General features: G+C 37.0%; 1 protein-coding gene across 2 annotated transcripts; it reads left to right on the forward strand.

Moving 5' to 3' along the window:
* Positions 1–399: 399 nt before the first annotated feature.
* Positions 400–13,136, forward strand: PCDH18 (protocadherin 18). 2 transcript variants are annotated; one of them, XM_045552277.1, is made up of 4 exons: positions 400–3,295; positions 4,059–4,147; positions 4,231–4,394; positions 11,173–13,136. In XM_045552277.1, exons 1-4 carry the CDS (start codon positions 809–811, stop codon positions 11,838–11,840), a joined length of 3,408 nt encoding a protein of 1,135 aa, XP_045408233.1. In that variant the 5' UTR covers positions 400–808; the 3' UTR covers positions 11,841–13,136. The 2 variants fall into 2 exon arrangements, with proteins under 2 accessions (XP_045408233.1, XP_045408234.1); XM_045552278.1 differs by having other exon boundaries at positions 4,062–4,147.
* Positions 13,137–17,219: the final 4,083 nt, after the last annotated feature.

Raw genomic sequence — 17,219 nt, forward strand, 5'->3', positions numbered from 1 at the left:
AGGGCAATTAAGAAAACAAGAGCAATTTAACGTGCCATAGAAATAAAGGCGACCAGAAGTTGAATTAAAGTTTTTCTTCTGTAATTTGTCTCCCCTTTGTCCTGGCGTGCTCGGAGAGAGGGAATGCAGTGGACTGAAAGGAGGAGGGGGCCGGGAGGAGGAGGAGGAGCCGTGAAGGAATGGCCCCCCCGCCCCGGCGCCCTCCGCCCTCGCCCCTCCCCCCTCGCCCCGGCCCCGCCTGCCTTGTCTCGGTCTCCGTCCCTCTCCCACCCTCCCCTCCCGCCCTCCCTCTAGCTCTGGGGACTCCATCAGCTTTTGATTTGGAAGCACGCTGATTGGCTGGAAGCGATTCAACACACGCCGGGCAAGAGCTTTGTCTGAGTGGAAGTGAAGTTGTACAGATTTTAGCCCGGAGTCAGCAATCGCGGGTGTTGAGTCTGCAGCCGAGCAGAGAGAGAGAGAAAGACCGCTCGGGAGAGATCCGCCCAGACCCCGCCGGCGCCCCGCGATAGACGGATTCCGGCTCCACGAGGGGGAACCGCGGCGGTGACACTCTCCTGCCTGGCCAGAGGGCGGCCGGCCAAACGAACGCAAGGACTGGACTCCGTGCCGATAGTGTCTGCAAGTCGTGACACGGTGTGTATAAAACAAAAGTTTGTGAGCTATTAATTGCTGTGCTGTGTTATTAAGAGACGCTTTCAAGTTTCCAGTGCCAAATGTAGCTTAGCTTTAAGTTGCCAAAGGAAGTTGAGGGGATTGCTTTGCTGTTTTGAACTTGCTCCGTGAGGGAAATCTCACAAACTGACCAATGCGCCAAATGAATCCTAAAATGCACTTTAGATTTGTTTTTGCACTCCTGACGGTGTCTTTCAACCACGTTGCATTGGGCAAGAATTTGAAATACAGGATTTATGAGGAACAGAGGGTTGGATCGGTCATTGCAAGACTATCAGAGGATGTGGCTGATGTTTTATTGAAGCTGCCTAATCCTTCTTCTGTTCGTTTTCGAGCCATGCAAAGGGGAAATTCTCCTCTACTTGTAGTAAACGAGGATAATGGGGAAATCAGCATAGGAGCTACAATTGACCGTGAACAACTATGCCAGAAAAACTTGAACTGTTCTATAGAGTTTGATGTGATCACTTTACCCACAGAGCATCTGCAGCTTTTCCATATTGAAGTTGAAGTGCTGGATATTAATGACAATTCTCCCCAGTTTTCAAGATCTCTCATACCTATTGAGATATCTGAGAGTGCGGCAGTTGGGACTCGTATCCCCCTGGACAGTGCATTTGATCCAGATGTTGGAGAAAATTCCCTCCACACATACTCCCTCTCTGCCAATGATTTTTTTAATATCGAGGTTCGGACCAGGACTGATGGAGCCAAGTACGCAGAACTCATAGTGGTCAGAGAGTTGGATCGGGAGCTGAAGTCAAGCTATGAGCTTCAGCTCACTGCCTCAGACATGGGGGTGCCTCAGAGGTCCGGCTCATCCATCCTAAAAATAAGCATTTCGGACTCCAACGACAACAGCCCTGCCTTTGAGCAGCAGTCTTATATAATACAACTCTTAGAAAACTCCCCTGTTGGCACTTTGCTCCTAGATCTGAATGCCACTGATCCAGATGAGGGCGCCAATGGGAAAATTGTATATTCCTTCAGCAGTCATGTGTCTCCTAAAATTATAGAGACTTTTAAAATTGATTCAGAAAGAGGACATTTGACTCTTTTCAAGCAAGTGGATTATGAAATCACCAAATCCTATGAGATTGATGTTCAAGCTCAAGATTTGGGTCCGAATTCGATCCCAGCTCATTGCAAAATTATAATTAAGGTTGTGGATGTTAATGACAACAAACCTGAAATTAACATCAACCTCATGTCCCCTGGAAAAGAAGAAGTATCTTATATTTTTGAAGGGGATCCTATTGACACATTTGTGGCTTTGGTTGGGGTTCAGGACAAGGATTCTGGGCTGAATGGAGAAATAGTTTGTAAGCTTCATGGACATGGTCACTTTAAACTTCAGAAGACTTATGAAAACAATTATTTAATCTTGACTAATGCCACACTGGATAGAGAAAAGAGATCTGAATATGGTTTGACTGTAATTGCTGAGGACAAGGGGACACCCAGTCTCTCTACAGTGAAACATTTTACTGTTCAAATCAATGATATAAATGACAATCCACCCCAATTCCAGAGAAGCCGATATGAATTTGTAATCTCGGAGAATAACTCGCCTGGGGCATATATTACCACTGTTACAGCCACAGATCCTGATCTTGGAGAAAATGGGCTAGTGACATATACCATTCTGGAGGGTTTTATCCTAGGAAGGTCCATAACTACATATGTAACCATTGACCCATCCAATGGAGCCATCTATGCCCTCACAATCTTTGACCATGAAGAAGTGAGTCAGATCACTTTTGTGGTAGAAGCAAGAGATGGAGGAAGTCCGAAGCAACTTGTAAGCAATACCACAGTTGTACTCACCATCATTGATGAAAATGATAATGTCCCTGTGGTTATAGGGCCTGTACTGAGAAATAATACCGCAGAAATCTCCATCCCCAAAGGGGCTGAAAGTGGCTTTCATGTCACAAGAATAAGGGCAATTGACAGAGACTCTGGTGTGAATGCTGAACTCAGCTGCTCCATAATAGGAGGTAATGAGGAAAATATCTTCACAATTGATCCACGATCATGTGACATCCATACCAATGTGAGCATGGAATCTGTTCTCTCCACAGAATGGGAGCTTTTGGTTATTATTCAGGACAAAGGCAATCCTCAGCTGCATACCAAAGTCCTTCTGAAGTGCGCGATCTTTGAATATGCAGAGTCAGTGACCAGTACAGCAATGACTTCAGTAAGCCAGGCATCCTGGGATTTCTCCATGATGATAATTATTTCCTTAGGAGCAATCTGTGCACTGTTGTTGGTTATCATGGTTCTATTTGCAACTAGGTGTAACCGAGAAAAGAAAGATACTAGATCCTACAACTGCAGGGTGGCAGAATCAACTTACCAGCACCACCCAAAAAGGCCATCCAGGCAGATTCACAAAGGGGACATCACATTGGTGCCTACCATTAATGGCACTCTGCCCATCAGATCTCATCACAGATCATCTCCATCTTCATCTCCTACCTTAGAAAGAGGGCAAATGAGCAGCCGGCAGAGTCACAACAGTCACCAGTCACTCAACAGTTTGGTAACAATCTCATCAAACCACGTGCCGGAGAATTTCTCATTGGAACTCACCCACGCCACTCCTGCTGTTGAGGTAAGATCATAAACTGCATTAACTCACTGACAATGTCAGCTGCTATGTTCAGAAGTTGTGCTCATTAGTTCTTAAATAATTTCATTAATAAGTAACAATACTAACAATATACAAATTAAATAGGATATAAGTTACATTGTGAATATGTAGCAAGTATGTACACATTAGCATACTGTTTTTTCTTAAATAATTTACTTGCATGTAATATGTATAATATTTAAAAATAAATGTGAAGCACACAAAGGACTATCTACTTAGAGTCCCTTTACTTCCCAGATTAAGGTACTGAGAAGCCAATAAGTAAAGGGACTTGCTTTACTCTCTACTTTGGTCTCTACTGAAAAATCAAAAACTGAGGCCTCCAAAATCCCATCTCTATGAATGCTATTTTTGTCCAATTTTGGAAAATTTTCTGACTTTAACTATGTGTATTACCATGTTGTATTTTACAACGTTTTCCATGTATTTTTGTAACTGGCCACTTTCCCTGAACTATAAAGGAAATATATCAGTTATTTAAAAGGGAGTCCTCTTTCAAAAAGAAAAAAGTCAGTTGTATTAGATCATCCACATCTCTCTGGGATATATTTCAGTTATATTTGGTAGCTGGCTGCCACAGTCCAGCATATGCAAATCCATAAAATAGAGATAACATGTTTAGTTACTTAGTATGAAATAACAAGTAACTGCTTTTCTTTGCATAAAGATTGTGAGTTTTTGGGGTTTTGTTTCCAGGAATCAGTTCTGCCTATTTGCTTTCCAGCAGGTCTCCCAGCTTCTTTCGATGCTTCACCAGGGGCAATATCAGCCAAGGCCAAGTTTTCGAGGAAACAAATATTCCAGGAGCTATAGGTATGAATTATTCTGTTACCTATTAAATCTCAACATAAATACTGAAGAGTAAAAACCATATTTTTCCTGATTTATCTTTCTAGATATGCCCTTCAAGACATGGACAAATTTAGCTTGAAAGACAGTGGCCGTGGTGACAGTGAAGCAGGAGACAGTGATTATGATTTGGGACGAGATTCTCCTATAGATAGGCTGCTGGGTGAAGGATTCAGCGACCTGTTTCTTACAGATGGGAGGATTCCAGCAGGTAAGAGGGTAGTGATAGATAAATCTTTATTTTCAGTTCTACCACAACACCAGCAAAGTGAAAAATTTCTCTCATGCTTGTGTTTCTTTTTTATTTGTCCTTTGCACTAAAATACTTGCAATCTGCACACTCTTAGCAATGAACAGAAACTGAAACAACATTATTTTCTTAAAATTCATATAAAGCAGTCAGTAGAAAAGGAGTAAGAATGAGAGCTTAATAGAACAAGAAGGGAGGGGTCGGGAGAGAATAGAGAACCACTTCCCTCCTTTTTCTACCTCATCCAGGACTGCCATAAGAACACTCTTGAGCAACTCTGTACAAAATTACTGGGTGGTGGTTTTTATTCAGACAGCCTGTTTTGGTGCATAGTGGTGAACTGGGCTATAATTTGGAGGATGCATTTCCTGTGATGGGAACAAACTCACAAAATCAGAGACTAAAATACACTAGAAATGGTATACTTTAAGCATTAAAAATAGGAGAAAGAATGCATCTTTGTAGGTGGCAAGCATAGAATGTCTTTTGCTACCTTTCATTTTATGTCTGTACCATAGTGGAAGACGAGCCGGGATCCAAGAGGGGAATATATAAGTACAAGGTTAGATGGAGGAGATTCTATTAAGTTTTGAGCCACATTTTCTTCTTAGAGTCCCTTCCCTCTAATTGTACAGTAGAGACTCTTGAACCAACTGAGTAAAAACTGATTGCATTATTGTAGCAACTCTGTTACTAAAGACTTCAAGATTAAATCAACCCTTAGGCCCACATAAGTGTTCTTTTGGCTATACGTGTTTCTAAATGTTGAGCCAATGAATGCCATTTGATAAATGAAAGGCAGAATATTGTATCACCCATTTTAGTTCTGTCAAACATCTATATTCTAAATATAGATAAAAAGAATGTTTAGGAATAAACACGAGAGAGCATCAGAGAGCCACAGAAATTCAAGAGAGATCAGTACAGTAGACTGTCTATAATTCGTGGGTTCCCCATCCAGGGATTAACTAACCCTTGATTGAAAATATTTGGGAAAAAACATAAAAAATAACAATACAACAATAAAAATACAAATTATAAAAACAATAGTGCATAACAACTGTTTACATAGTATTACATTGTATTAGATATTATAAGTAATTTAGAGATGATTTAAAATGTATGGGAGGATATGCATAAATTATATGCAAATACTAGGACACTTTATATAAGGGACTTAAGCATTCCCAAATTTTGGCATCCACAAGGGTCCTGCAACCAATCCCCCATGGATATCGAGGGATGACTGTAAATGGAAACTATCTCTCATAAACTATGGTAGTAGTGGGGGCAGTAGCCAAAGCAGTATTAATATTAAGAGTAGTAGTAGCAGTAGGTGTTACCAAACACGTCCCAGGGTTCACTCTAGGCCCATGAGGAGTTCTGTACCTGCATTGCCTCTCTTAAGGTTTTGACATAGGGATTGGTAGTGGTGGTGATCATTCATATTTTTTTTCATATTTGAAAACTGAAGCTTATAAAGTTCAGAAAATGTATCCCAAATCAGGCAGTATGTATTCGGTAGAGGTGAGATTTGAACCATTCCCCGCACACTTAAATACTGATCTTTAGAATAGATGAAATAATAGTTTTTTTTTAATAAGTTATGTGGCTTATTTTTCTTATGTTCAAAAGTCTTACTACCCTCCATGTAACTATTAATTGTTGCTTATTCAATTATGTTATTACAGTATTAGATACTACATCTCTGGAAGGAGGAATGTGTAGAAAGGACTACTAGTGGCATTAAGAGCCACTGGTACCTGAGAACCTGTTTTCACAGTCATCCTTGGTGTTTTTCATGTTTTTTTCTCTTTTCATAGACTGTCTAGACCAATTTGAAGAGAAATCTCTGAAAACGTAGTGGAACATATATGGACTCCAAGAGTTTGTTTAAAGAAAGGCAGTTTTATTATTCTTGTGTAATGGAGAAGGTTACTAGAGATTTCTATGATTCTGTGATACTAACAGAACTCAAATTTTGAATATTAATCCTCACTTTTTAATAATGTAATTTCATTTCATAAAATTGAAAAGTAACATAATGGGCATAATGTTAATATTGTATTATATATTTTTAAATTTGTATGCAGTGTATTCATTGAAATTTAAATTTATCAGCATAATTAAATGGAGAATAGCTTCCCCTATTTAGGTAACCTTGCCATTTGTGAGACTAAATGGTGCCTAACATCCTTTTTTTAATTCTGAAATTGTATAATCCAAATAGCCAATCATGAGTCTTTTTTAAGTCAAGGTTCTTCTTTTACTCTTTTCTATATGTTCAAAGTTACTACCTCCACATAGGTTCACAGCAGGAGAGTTATCTAGCACTTGAACTCAATAAATGCTAAGGAATGAATACATTAGGGAAATAATAGGTAGACATAGACAAAACCTAAAAAACATGAATCTTGTTTAGTGAGTGACTTTAAGCTCCATCTATGTCATATTTCTTTTCAAAATTAGAGGCTTACCTCTAGGGTTATCATTCCTAACTCTACTTAACATACAAAACCCTTGAAGAAACAATTTCATATTTACACAATCATACTTAATCCAGATGTGTGGTGGGAGAGCTATTTTGCTGGTGTATGACATTGCATTTCAACATATTGTATTACAGTAGATGCATTTCTGCGTTACTGGGTGCCTACCTCCATGTGTGAGGACTGTGGTCAGAGCTATCTTGGATACACAGAGCACCAAGAAATCAGCACTGGTCTACGTATGATATATTCATGTTTGGCTTATATAGACTACAATGTGCACATTGAATATTTACACAAAGATAACGATCCCTTAATTATGAACAACATTCTGATGCTACTTTACGCATATTCTAGTTTATTATTCACCCTGGCAACTTCTCCAGGCACATTCAGGTGTAAAACTTGTACTTTGTAAACTTATGTTCCCAGAGAATATCCCAAGTAGAAAAGCATGTAAGTCCACATTTGAATGCTATTAACAGAGATCAGCATATTCTTCTAAAGCATGCATATTTTTAGGAATTAAATCTTATTCCAGCTGTTTTTCTGCCTTAGACTATGAACAAATATAGATTATGTTATGTTGCACTGCCTGCCAACAGGGTCATTTCTGGTCATTCATTCTATTAATTCCCACACAAATATCTTACATTTTGAGTAGTGAAATCAGCATGCATTTTTGTCTAGTGGCTCATATTTGTCAACATACTTTCTTTCTTACTCATTCAACTTTGAACTATAACACTAAGCCTGCAAAATCTCCATTTTCCCATTGTATTAGCTTCATCAGGATGATTCGTAAAGGCTTTTGATTTTGTTTCTTACGATATTCCTTCCTCTTAAGTCCATTTCCCTTTTCATCAGTCTGCCATCTGTGAGTACTTACTTCAAACATTCCTTTTTAATTTTGTGTTCTGTCCTTTCTCATGGCAGGTATCCTAGCTCTGTTCCAGCCTTTCTTCTATGATTGATTTCCTGTACCAGTATACAAGCTGATATTCACTATCTAGTAGCTCCTCCCTTTGTCAGATCTTTCTTTAGTACAGCTTTCACTACCTATTCAGAACCTTTCAATTTACACTTTTTGTCTGAAAATCAATACTTGACTCTTGTTGCCCAGCAACACTGAAATAAACTGTTTATCTTGGCATTCAAAGGCCAATGAAATCCACTCCTAGCTTATTAACTCTCAATTTTGCCATTTTTGTATCTTTTGCAGTAGGCAGAAGCATCTCTTTACTTAACATACTGATCCTTTGCTCGTGGTGCCCTTCCTACCTGGAAAACTGGCTTCTCTTCACTGTGTGTGTGAATCCTATTCATCTCTCAAAGTTTAAGTAGCTCTTCTTTTAACTACTTCTGCCTCTACCTCCACCCTCTTTTCTTGCCCACAGCCTCTAGTTTGACATGACCACAGCCTCTTCTAGTCTGACATTTTAACTGGGGATTTATGACCTCACTTGCTACACTTGACTCAGAACTAAATCTTAAACCTTTTGATGGCAGGGTGCTATCATTGCACTTCAAATATGGGAGGCTCTTAATAGATAATGATTGATCACCCCATGACTAATGACTTGATTGAAAGAAGACATACGTTTTTCTTCTTACATTTGATGTTCTGCTTCCTGCCCCACCTATAATGTACAGTACAGTGACAAAATTCATAGCCCTCTAGTGGGAAAATAGAGTCCTCTGGCTTCCACCTTGTGCTCCCTCTTCAGGGGAAACTTCACCACCTAGCAGGACTTTCAAGGAGCCACAGAAAGATTAACCACTTGCTCTACTTGCCAACAAGTCCTGATCCTGGGGATATAACATGGAACATCTGTGGTACTGAATTACTTATACACAGAGAATGTTTTCAAACAGTTGAGTCTCCAGGGAAAAGGTTGAAAATATCAATGAACTTGTAAGAAATCCTCTTTTCTGCACCAATACTCCTCTCTCTCTCTCTTTGCCATCCTCTTCATTAGTCTTTTTCATCAATTTTTTAAAATTTTTCATATTATTTTAAAGTTAATTTATTATTTTATAATTAAAGCTCCACTTACTTATTGTGATGGAGTTGTTAATAGCATTTACTGTTTAAAAAATTCCTACAAACAAAATTATTTTTGAGAACTTTCAGATTGTGTTAGTCACCCCTGTATTGTTGCATTGCATTGTTGGTTATACATTCATCATATTTAGGTCTCTAGGAAACTAGGTCATGGTCAGGCTTCTTAGAAGGCTATGTAATTTTCCTTTTTCCTCACCATTAAACGTTAACATAAAGCCAATCAAACAATCAATCAAGCAACTAAGGCTTTCCCAATTCTAAAACTACAGAGTTAAAGGACAGAAAACTAATGAAGAGGTGTCAGCAGGTCTGTTTTCCTTCCTCTTGACAGGATGTAAGTAAGACAGTAGAGACAAATCTCAGTTCCATTTTCAGAGACCCAGGGAATGAAGAAGGAAAAAAAATCATTACCACTACCAGAGTTATTTCACTGCTGAGAAAACCTCATAGCTATTAAGGTATTCCAGTTACTTTAAACTCCTTTTGGTTTTATCCTCATTAAATGATTAAAAAAAAAGTTTGTAAGTATTTCCAAGTAGTAATAATGCATGAAGTCAGGGTGTGTAAATATACTTTTACTCAAGCATCCTTGCTTATTTAAATTTATCCTGTCTTCACAACACAATCACACAATGCTTCACCATGTGTATCCTTTCTGCTCCCTGCCCCCTTGAGTCACATAGATTCCGTGTTCATACTTTTCTCCACATTTTCCCTACTTCCTTTATATTTCTAGGTTTCTTAGCAATTCAGTTTTTTCTCTCACAATGCTTGATCTCATTTTTGTTCTTCATGTTATCCCCTTTTTCATTAAAAATGAATGAAATGGACTTCTTGCTGAAGTTCAAGAACAGAAGTATCTTGACAGTTCAAGCAGCGAAGAGCAGTGATTTCTATGGCTTTAAACAAAGATCATTACTTCTCCTTTTCAGAAGGTCAACATTACTTGCTTCATGTTTTATTCAGAAAATTTGTAGTGAATACTTCTCCTATGCAGATACTTTACCAGGTGGTGTGGATACCACAGCAACTGCAATGGACAACTTGCTTCCCCTGAAAAGGGACTTGGCCATGTTCATCCTTTTAGCAATAATTTTGGAGGAAGAGAACTCTTTCTTAAGTAGCCAGATCTACAAAAGTAGCTCTGAATAAACATGTATGGCTGAAATCAATCTAATTTTCTTTCAAATCTAAGAGAATTATTTTGCATTTTCTGAATTCTGTTGTTTGCTCTGAAATGAAATCATGATATTGTAGAGACCTAGTTTTCACTGAAATGTCAATAATTTGTGGAGTATATTTTATATCTTAGCATTTCCTCATAATCATGTAGTTTGGTTATAGTACTTGCCAAATTTAGAGATTTTCTTCCTCTTTATTTTTCTGCTTTTCTCATATCATCCATTTTTTCTATGAGTGTGGCCACTCACATTCCATTAGAGCATCAGGAACATCTGGAGGAGGTAGGGAATGGATTTTTCATGTCCTCCACCGTTTGATGGCTTTTATATGTATTGTAATATGAATGTATTTTGAACCTTTAGAAGACTTCCTAACAGGGTAACTGTAGAAGCCCAGTAATTGAGGATGCTTTTCACTACTCTTTAAAGTAACAAGTCAATAAGTAATTATAAAACCTTTAACACAGATTAATAAGTATAATTACCCAATAGCATATTATATTTTCAATGCCTCCATTAAAACTAACTATAGCTAGACCTCAATATTGAGAAAGTTACACAAAAGTATTGCTCAAGAATTATCTGGTATCATTCTGAAGTCATAGGTTTTACCTTACAAGTCTGTGTTTTTAGAATTTTCTTTCAGCATTTATTTCACGCCTTAGCTCTTTTCATGTGTAAGTTCTTGATCCATTTTCTCATTTGAATAGCGGAATATTCCTGAGAAATACATGAGTGGCAACCCTTTTCTCCTTATTTGATCAGTAAATGAAAAAATCCACCAGCAGATAGGATTTTTTATAATAACTTGAAATTTATGAAACCTCAAGTATTCAAATTAAAGCCAAAATTATAGTGCAGCTAATATGTATAATAACAGGATAACATGGTCATAGTTTAAAACTGTCCCATTCTATTTTTAAAAGTCATAAATTACATTTTTTGCATCATTTGGAGTCACGCAAAGTACAATACTGAATCCCCATTGTTTTCTGCATGCACAGCTATGAGGCTCTGCACAGAGGAGTGCAGAGTCCTGGGACACTCTGACCAGTGCTGGATGCCACCGCTGCCCTCACCGTCCTCTGATTATAGGAGTAACATGTTCATTCCGGGGGAAGAATTCCCGGCACAACCCCAGCAGCAGCATCCGCATCAGAGTCTCGAGGATGACACCCAGCCTGCAGATTCTGGTGAGAAGAAGAAGAGTTTTTCCACGTTTGGGAAGGACTCTCCAAACGATGAGGACACGGGGGACACCAGCACATCCTCTCTGCTCTCGGAAATGAGCAGCGTGTTCCAGCGCCTCCTACCCCCTTCCCTGGACGCCTACTCCGAGTGCAGCGAGATGGATCGGTCCAACTCCCTGGAACGCAGGAAGGGACCCTTGCCCGCCAAACCCGGGGGTTACCCGCAAGGGGTGGCGGCCTGGGCAGCCAGTACACATTTTCAAAATCCCACCAACACCCCCGGGCCCCCACTTGGAACCCACTCCAGTGTGCAGCCTTCTTCAAAGTGGCTGCCAGCCATGGAGGAGATCCCTGAAAACTATGAAGAAGATGATTTTGACAATGTGCTCAACCACCTCAGTGATGGGAAACACGAACTCATGGATGCCAGTGAGCTAGTGGCTGAGATTAACAAACTGCTTCAAGACGTCCGCCAGAGCTAGGAAATTTCAGCGAAGCATTTTTGTTTCCATGTGTATGGAAATGGGGGACAGAAAAAACCCTGAAAGAACTGGCATTGCCAAATAGTTGCATTTATCATAAATGTGTCTGTGTATATTGAATATTAAATACTGTATTTTCGTATGTACACAATGCAAGTGTGATTATTTTAATCTGTATTTTAAAAATACATTTGTACCTTATATTTATGTGTAATTTAACAAACAAATTTTATTTTTTTACTCCCATGACAAACATGTCTTTCCTAATCATGTAGAAACTAGCCACTGTTCGAATCCAATATACTATTCAACAATGAAGTGTAAAGGCACTGCTTAGGTTAGTTATGTTGGGGAAGAATTATTATGCTGAACAACCCCACGAAAGCATTATCCACTTAATTCCATTAAGTGATCTGACTTCTTTTTCAATACTTTTTAAAAATTATGCATCATTAAAAATTTTAAGCTATTTTATTATTATTTTCACTGCTCTCTGCTAGCTTCAATAGTTCAACTCTTACAGCAAAATTGAAACATGAAGCAAAATTTTGTTTTAGGACTGGGAAGTATTTTGAAGAATATTTAGATGACTATTTCAAATGAATTTTTCACAGATAATGACAAAAATAGGACAAAGTTAATGATTCTTAACTCCCAGGCCCCTACTGTTCTAAGGCATCACATTGGCCTGCTCTTGAGAATATTTCTCCTATAGTATTATTGTCTACTTATAAATAAGGTAAACAATAAATTTAATTCCATCCTTGTAATATGAAATATACTCAAGGAAATGGAATCTTCCCTTTAAATGGATGACAGTATGTATTCTAACAGTGTAAAGTATTAATGGACAAAGACAGTTATGTCAGTGTCTATCCTAGGGTAGTAAATATAATTGATTTACTGTGAAACCATTCTATTTGAATCTTTCCCTCTCCTCTCACAGTACTTGAACATTTTCTATGTTTTGCAATGTCTTTTGCTATAACTATTCACTTTTAGCTTTTGGCTCCAGTGCATGATCTCATATTTTTGCTTTTATTTTTAGTGTAAGAACATTTAGAAAATCACATTTTGTTATTGCAATTTTGTTTTCTTTGTTGTGTGACAGTTGAGAAATTATTTATTGTGCTGTTATCTCTCTGTGTGGAATGCCTTGGTAAGAGAGATTCTTATTATGACTATTATCATTTATGACCAAGCTTCTCTTACTGTTATTTCTAATAATACACTATCTTGATTGTACTTTCCAGAAAACTTTACTGTCAATGAAAATAAAAGGAAAATTAAAGTAAAGCTAAGGAACTGCTCATTAGTCAGAGTCCTGTCCTTATGTATATGTTCCAAAGCTTTGCATGCAAGATACCCTTCCTGAGAGGGTGGTTTAGTGTTGGGTTTCAAATAATATAGAGGTTGGAACATTCAGCTGGTTTGGCAAACAAGAAAAGCACAATGGAAAGGAATGAATTTGAAGCCTGTAATAGTAATGAAAGTAGTCAACCATATTCAGACTAGATTAAATAATTTAAATGTATTTGGAATATAAAGAAAAAAAGAATAAGTAAATGATAACTGTTTGAATATTTTGCAAATCACATAAAAAACTTTCTCAGAATATTTTATATAAAGTTGTGCAGAATAAAAATATATCCTTGCAATATTTCCAAGAGGCAAAAAATATTACCCTTTTTGGCTTACTAATAGGGAATTGAAATACTAGTAAGGTAACCAAAAAGTGGCTAAGACTCAGATATTTGAATTTTCAAAGGAGTACCACATTAAGTAGAATATATTACCTCCTTCAAAAGGCGCATTTTCCTTTAGAGAAAGGATTGCAATTACAAGGAAATTTCAGTTTATTTTTCAGTAGATTACATACACAAATGCTAACCACAGTTAAATACATTTTGCCTTTAATTTGACTTCCTTTCAGTACATTTTATCATTAAGAAAAAGACTTTCATAAATTCTCTGTTCTTAATTTAAGGCACCAACAGTAATTTAGGAAGCAGAGCTGGAAATCAATATTTTGAATAATGAAGTAAATAAAATGCCACATTATATTCAACACAACTTTTGTATACTGTCCGTATACTGAGAATTCCATGTCTTTAACTCCTTGGGTCCTTAGCCTTCTCCACTTAGAATTGCTTGCCACATCCACAGGTGAAGGAAATATTAAGTGCAAGATTTCAGCTTTTTACTTGCCTTCCTTTCATCAGCAATATGCTTTTAGTGAAAGCTGGGATGTCTGGTGCTATTATAGCAAGCTAACCTCTCATCAAGTTTATATCTCCTCTTATTTGATACCATAATTTTCCTCAGATTGAAACAAACATAAAAGCACCTAAAGATTCCTGTCTCCATTCATTATTTCTTAATCCTTTTAGCCCCACTGGATTCCTTTAAATGTTCTTCAGTGGTAATCATCAATTAAGGAAACTGTCTTCCAATAATGTAATTCAACATTGAATCTGTTGCTTAACAAATCCTCCCTAAATACTTGTTTGTAGAATGATTAGAATTAGCGTTCTTCAATTTCTTACAAGTTATTAACACTGTTTGTCATTTTTCATTCATTTATTTCTTGGTATCTAGCAGATGGGGTTTATAACTTTATCAACCATTTAAATTCTTGCTCCTCCTGTCACACACATAGCAAAGTTGTCACTTACCACTAGAAAAGTATTAAGGCAAAGATGAGTAACTTATTGTCTTAGTGAAGTCATGGAAGAAGTCACATTGATGAAAATCAGCTCAGTTTCCTTGTTTTATTCTTTTGCTACTGACTGTCAGAAAATATTCTAAACTGAATTTGAGTTATTGACATGTTAAAATTCAAAGAATTGTGGATCTATTTAAAAAGCAAGTAATTTCATACTGGATTACTTGTGTGGATAAAAAATACATTGTCTGACAAGGCAGCTTCAATACTGGAAGAAGTCATAGAACTGATTCAAGACTATTGAATATGTTTTGATATTTTCTGATTAAGTATATCTTGATAATGAATTATCACAGTATCAAAGATTAGAGATATGCTGAATTCCGAATAAGCAATAGTGCTGTATAAAAATTAAAATTCAGCCATACAAAAGTCTTAAAGATTTATTTCAGGCTTTAAAATGAATAAAAATAATGTAGACATTTCAAAAGAACACAAATATTTGAGTTCATTAAGTGCAGGTTAAATTCACAAAACAAAGCTACCTTTACGTTTATAAGCTGTCTTAGGTTGTGAAAGTACATGCCATACTGATTGCTATCATTTATAACGTATTCGTATTTCTCTGTACATGATGGAAATAATTCTATATGCTTACCTAAAGTGAAGTTTTAATTGATAAAACTTTTTATCAGAGGCTCTATTTGGACCTCTAAATAATCACCTGGTTCAGTTCCTAGGATAAACACAGTCACTTTTTTGAGATAATTGAATGATATCTAGAATACTATCTGGCAATTGAAAAAACTTTATTGCTTAAATTGCAGTTTCATTCTTCATCTGTGTAACTAGAGTCATAGTTAAGTATATAAACTCTTAATACCATAAATAATAGGGACCCTTAATATAATCTAAAGCAAAAAATAATTGAATAGGTAGGCACTATGTAACAAATGTACAAATGGTAGTGTATATAACTTATTAATTTATTGTATTTTTATTATGTGCTAGCTTATACAACTTGTGGAGCTGTTAAACAAATTTTATGGGAAGCAGCATAACAAAAATTGCCACCAAAATTTACATACTTTCTGACTTTTAAAATTGCAATAACACATCCTACTCTGGCACTTTAAAATAATGTTTTTCTATTTCCTTTTATGACTTCTGCAAGATGCTCCTAATTCTTGTTTGCTTTCTTGGATTTTATCTCTTCAATTTATTTATTTAATAGTATTCCTCCTTGATAATTCATCTACTGTCTGCATTTTATAGTACTCCTCTCCAAATTTTCACATGTATATAGTTCCTTATATAACCACCTAGATTTTATACAATTTTCTTGTCTTTTCTTTGTTATTGATGTAATAGAAATCATATTTTTGATCTATAAAGCTAATATCTTTTATTCTCAAGAAACCTTGCTCCTCGATTCATTAGTTTAATGGAAGAGTAAATTCACATCATCAAGAACAAAGGGTCATTTCATTTGTTCTAAGTTTTAAATTAAATGTCTTTGAGTGCCTAGAAAGACATTAGTGTAGAAAACTTGGCCTACTGAGAGAGGAAATCATTTTTTTAATATAAAACACTTCTTCACTTTTCTTTATGTATTAAGCATTAGGCTGGGAAAAGTGAGCTTGGAATTTTACTATAAGCCACAATGAAGTGCCAGAACAAAATAGAGTAGTAAGTGAAAAAGGGCCCTTGCCATAGAAAAGAAAGATAGCTTAGCTAATTGTTGGGAGCATAAAGCTGGAAGGGAGAATAAATTGAGAAGGATAAAATATAAGATGTTAGTGTCTTATTCCCATCGCCAATGCTCTTTAGAAAAAAACTACAGAACAAACTTTGGGGACAATGTTCCTTGTTTCTTGATCCTTGTGGCACAGGTGTACAGACATGGAAGGAAGTGGTTCCAAGTTGTGTGTACCTTTGGGAAGCATCTTGCCTCCTCAGTGTCTTTGGATGGATGAATGGCCCATGGGAGATTCAGACTTTCTTCCTTGCCTGAATGGGGGAAGGGTTGGTAGTATAAAACCTATTATATTTCAGAGTGCTTTTATCTAAATGAAGGAAGGCTTTCTAAAAGCCCCAGGTACATTCCTGTTTTATTAAAAGGTACATTCAGCAACTTAAAATAGCTAACCACAAAATATTCTAGACAGAAGAAACACAGACCTTTCCTTTGGAAGTATGCTTTTGTGTTAGACAGTACTTTAGATTCTAAATTATCTACAAAACTTCCAGTAAATCTTGTTACATGCAATGTAATAAATCCAAAATATGCAACTAATAATGTTTTATGAATTCTAACCAGAAAAATATTTGGCCAGTCTCTGCCTTGTGATTTGAATCTCCCCTGCAAACTCATGCCTAGAGGCTGTCAGTGTAGATTCTGTGAGCTTCCTTTACAGAGTTTTGGTAATTGCCCAGAGTTTTGGGTGGTGGCCACCTGTTGATGAGCCAAGAGTCTCTAAGAAAGAGAGCTACAGAGTACCAGCCGCCACACTGGCTCAGTTCTTCACTGCTTCTTTCTCCCTTCCTTTGTTCTCACTTTCCCTTTGGGTGGTGTAAGAGTAGAGGGGCAGCATGTAATCATCCCTTTGTTCCACAAATATTTATTGAGACTTTCTATGTCTCAGGCACTATTCTGGGTGTTTGTGATACACTAATGGGAAAAAACAAAACAAAACAAAACAGATAAAAAAAGA

This window comes from Lemur catta, chromosome 5, assembly GCF_020740605.2.
Source record: "Lemur catta isolate mLemCat1 chromosome 5, mLemCat1.pri, whole genome shotgun sequence".
In the NCBI taxonomy this organism is placed as follows: domain Eukaryota; kingdom Metazoa; phylum Chordata; class Mammalia; order Primates; family Lemuridae; genus Lemur; species Lemur catta.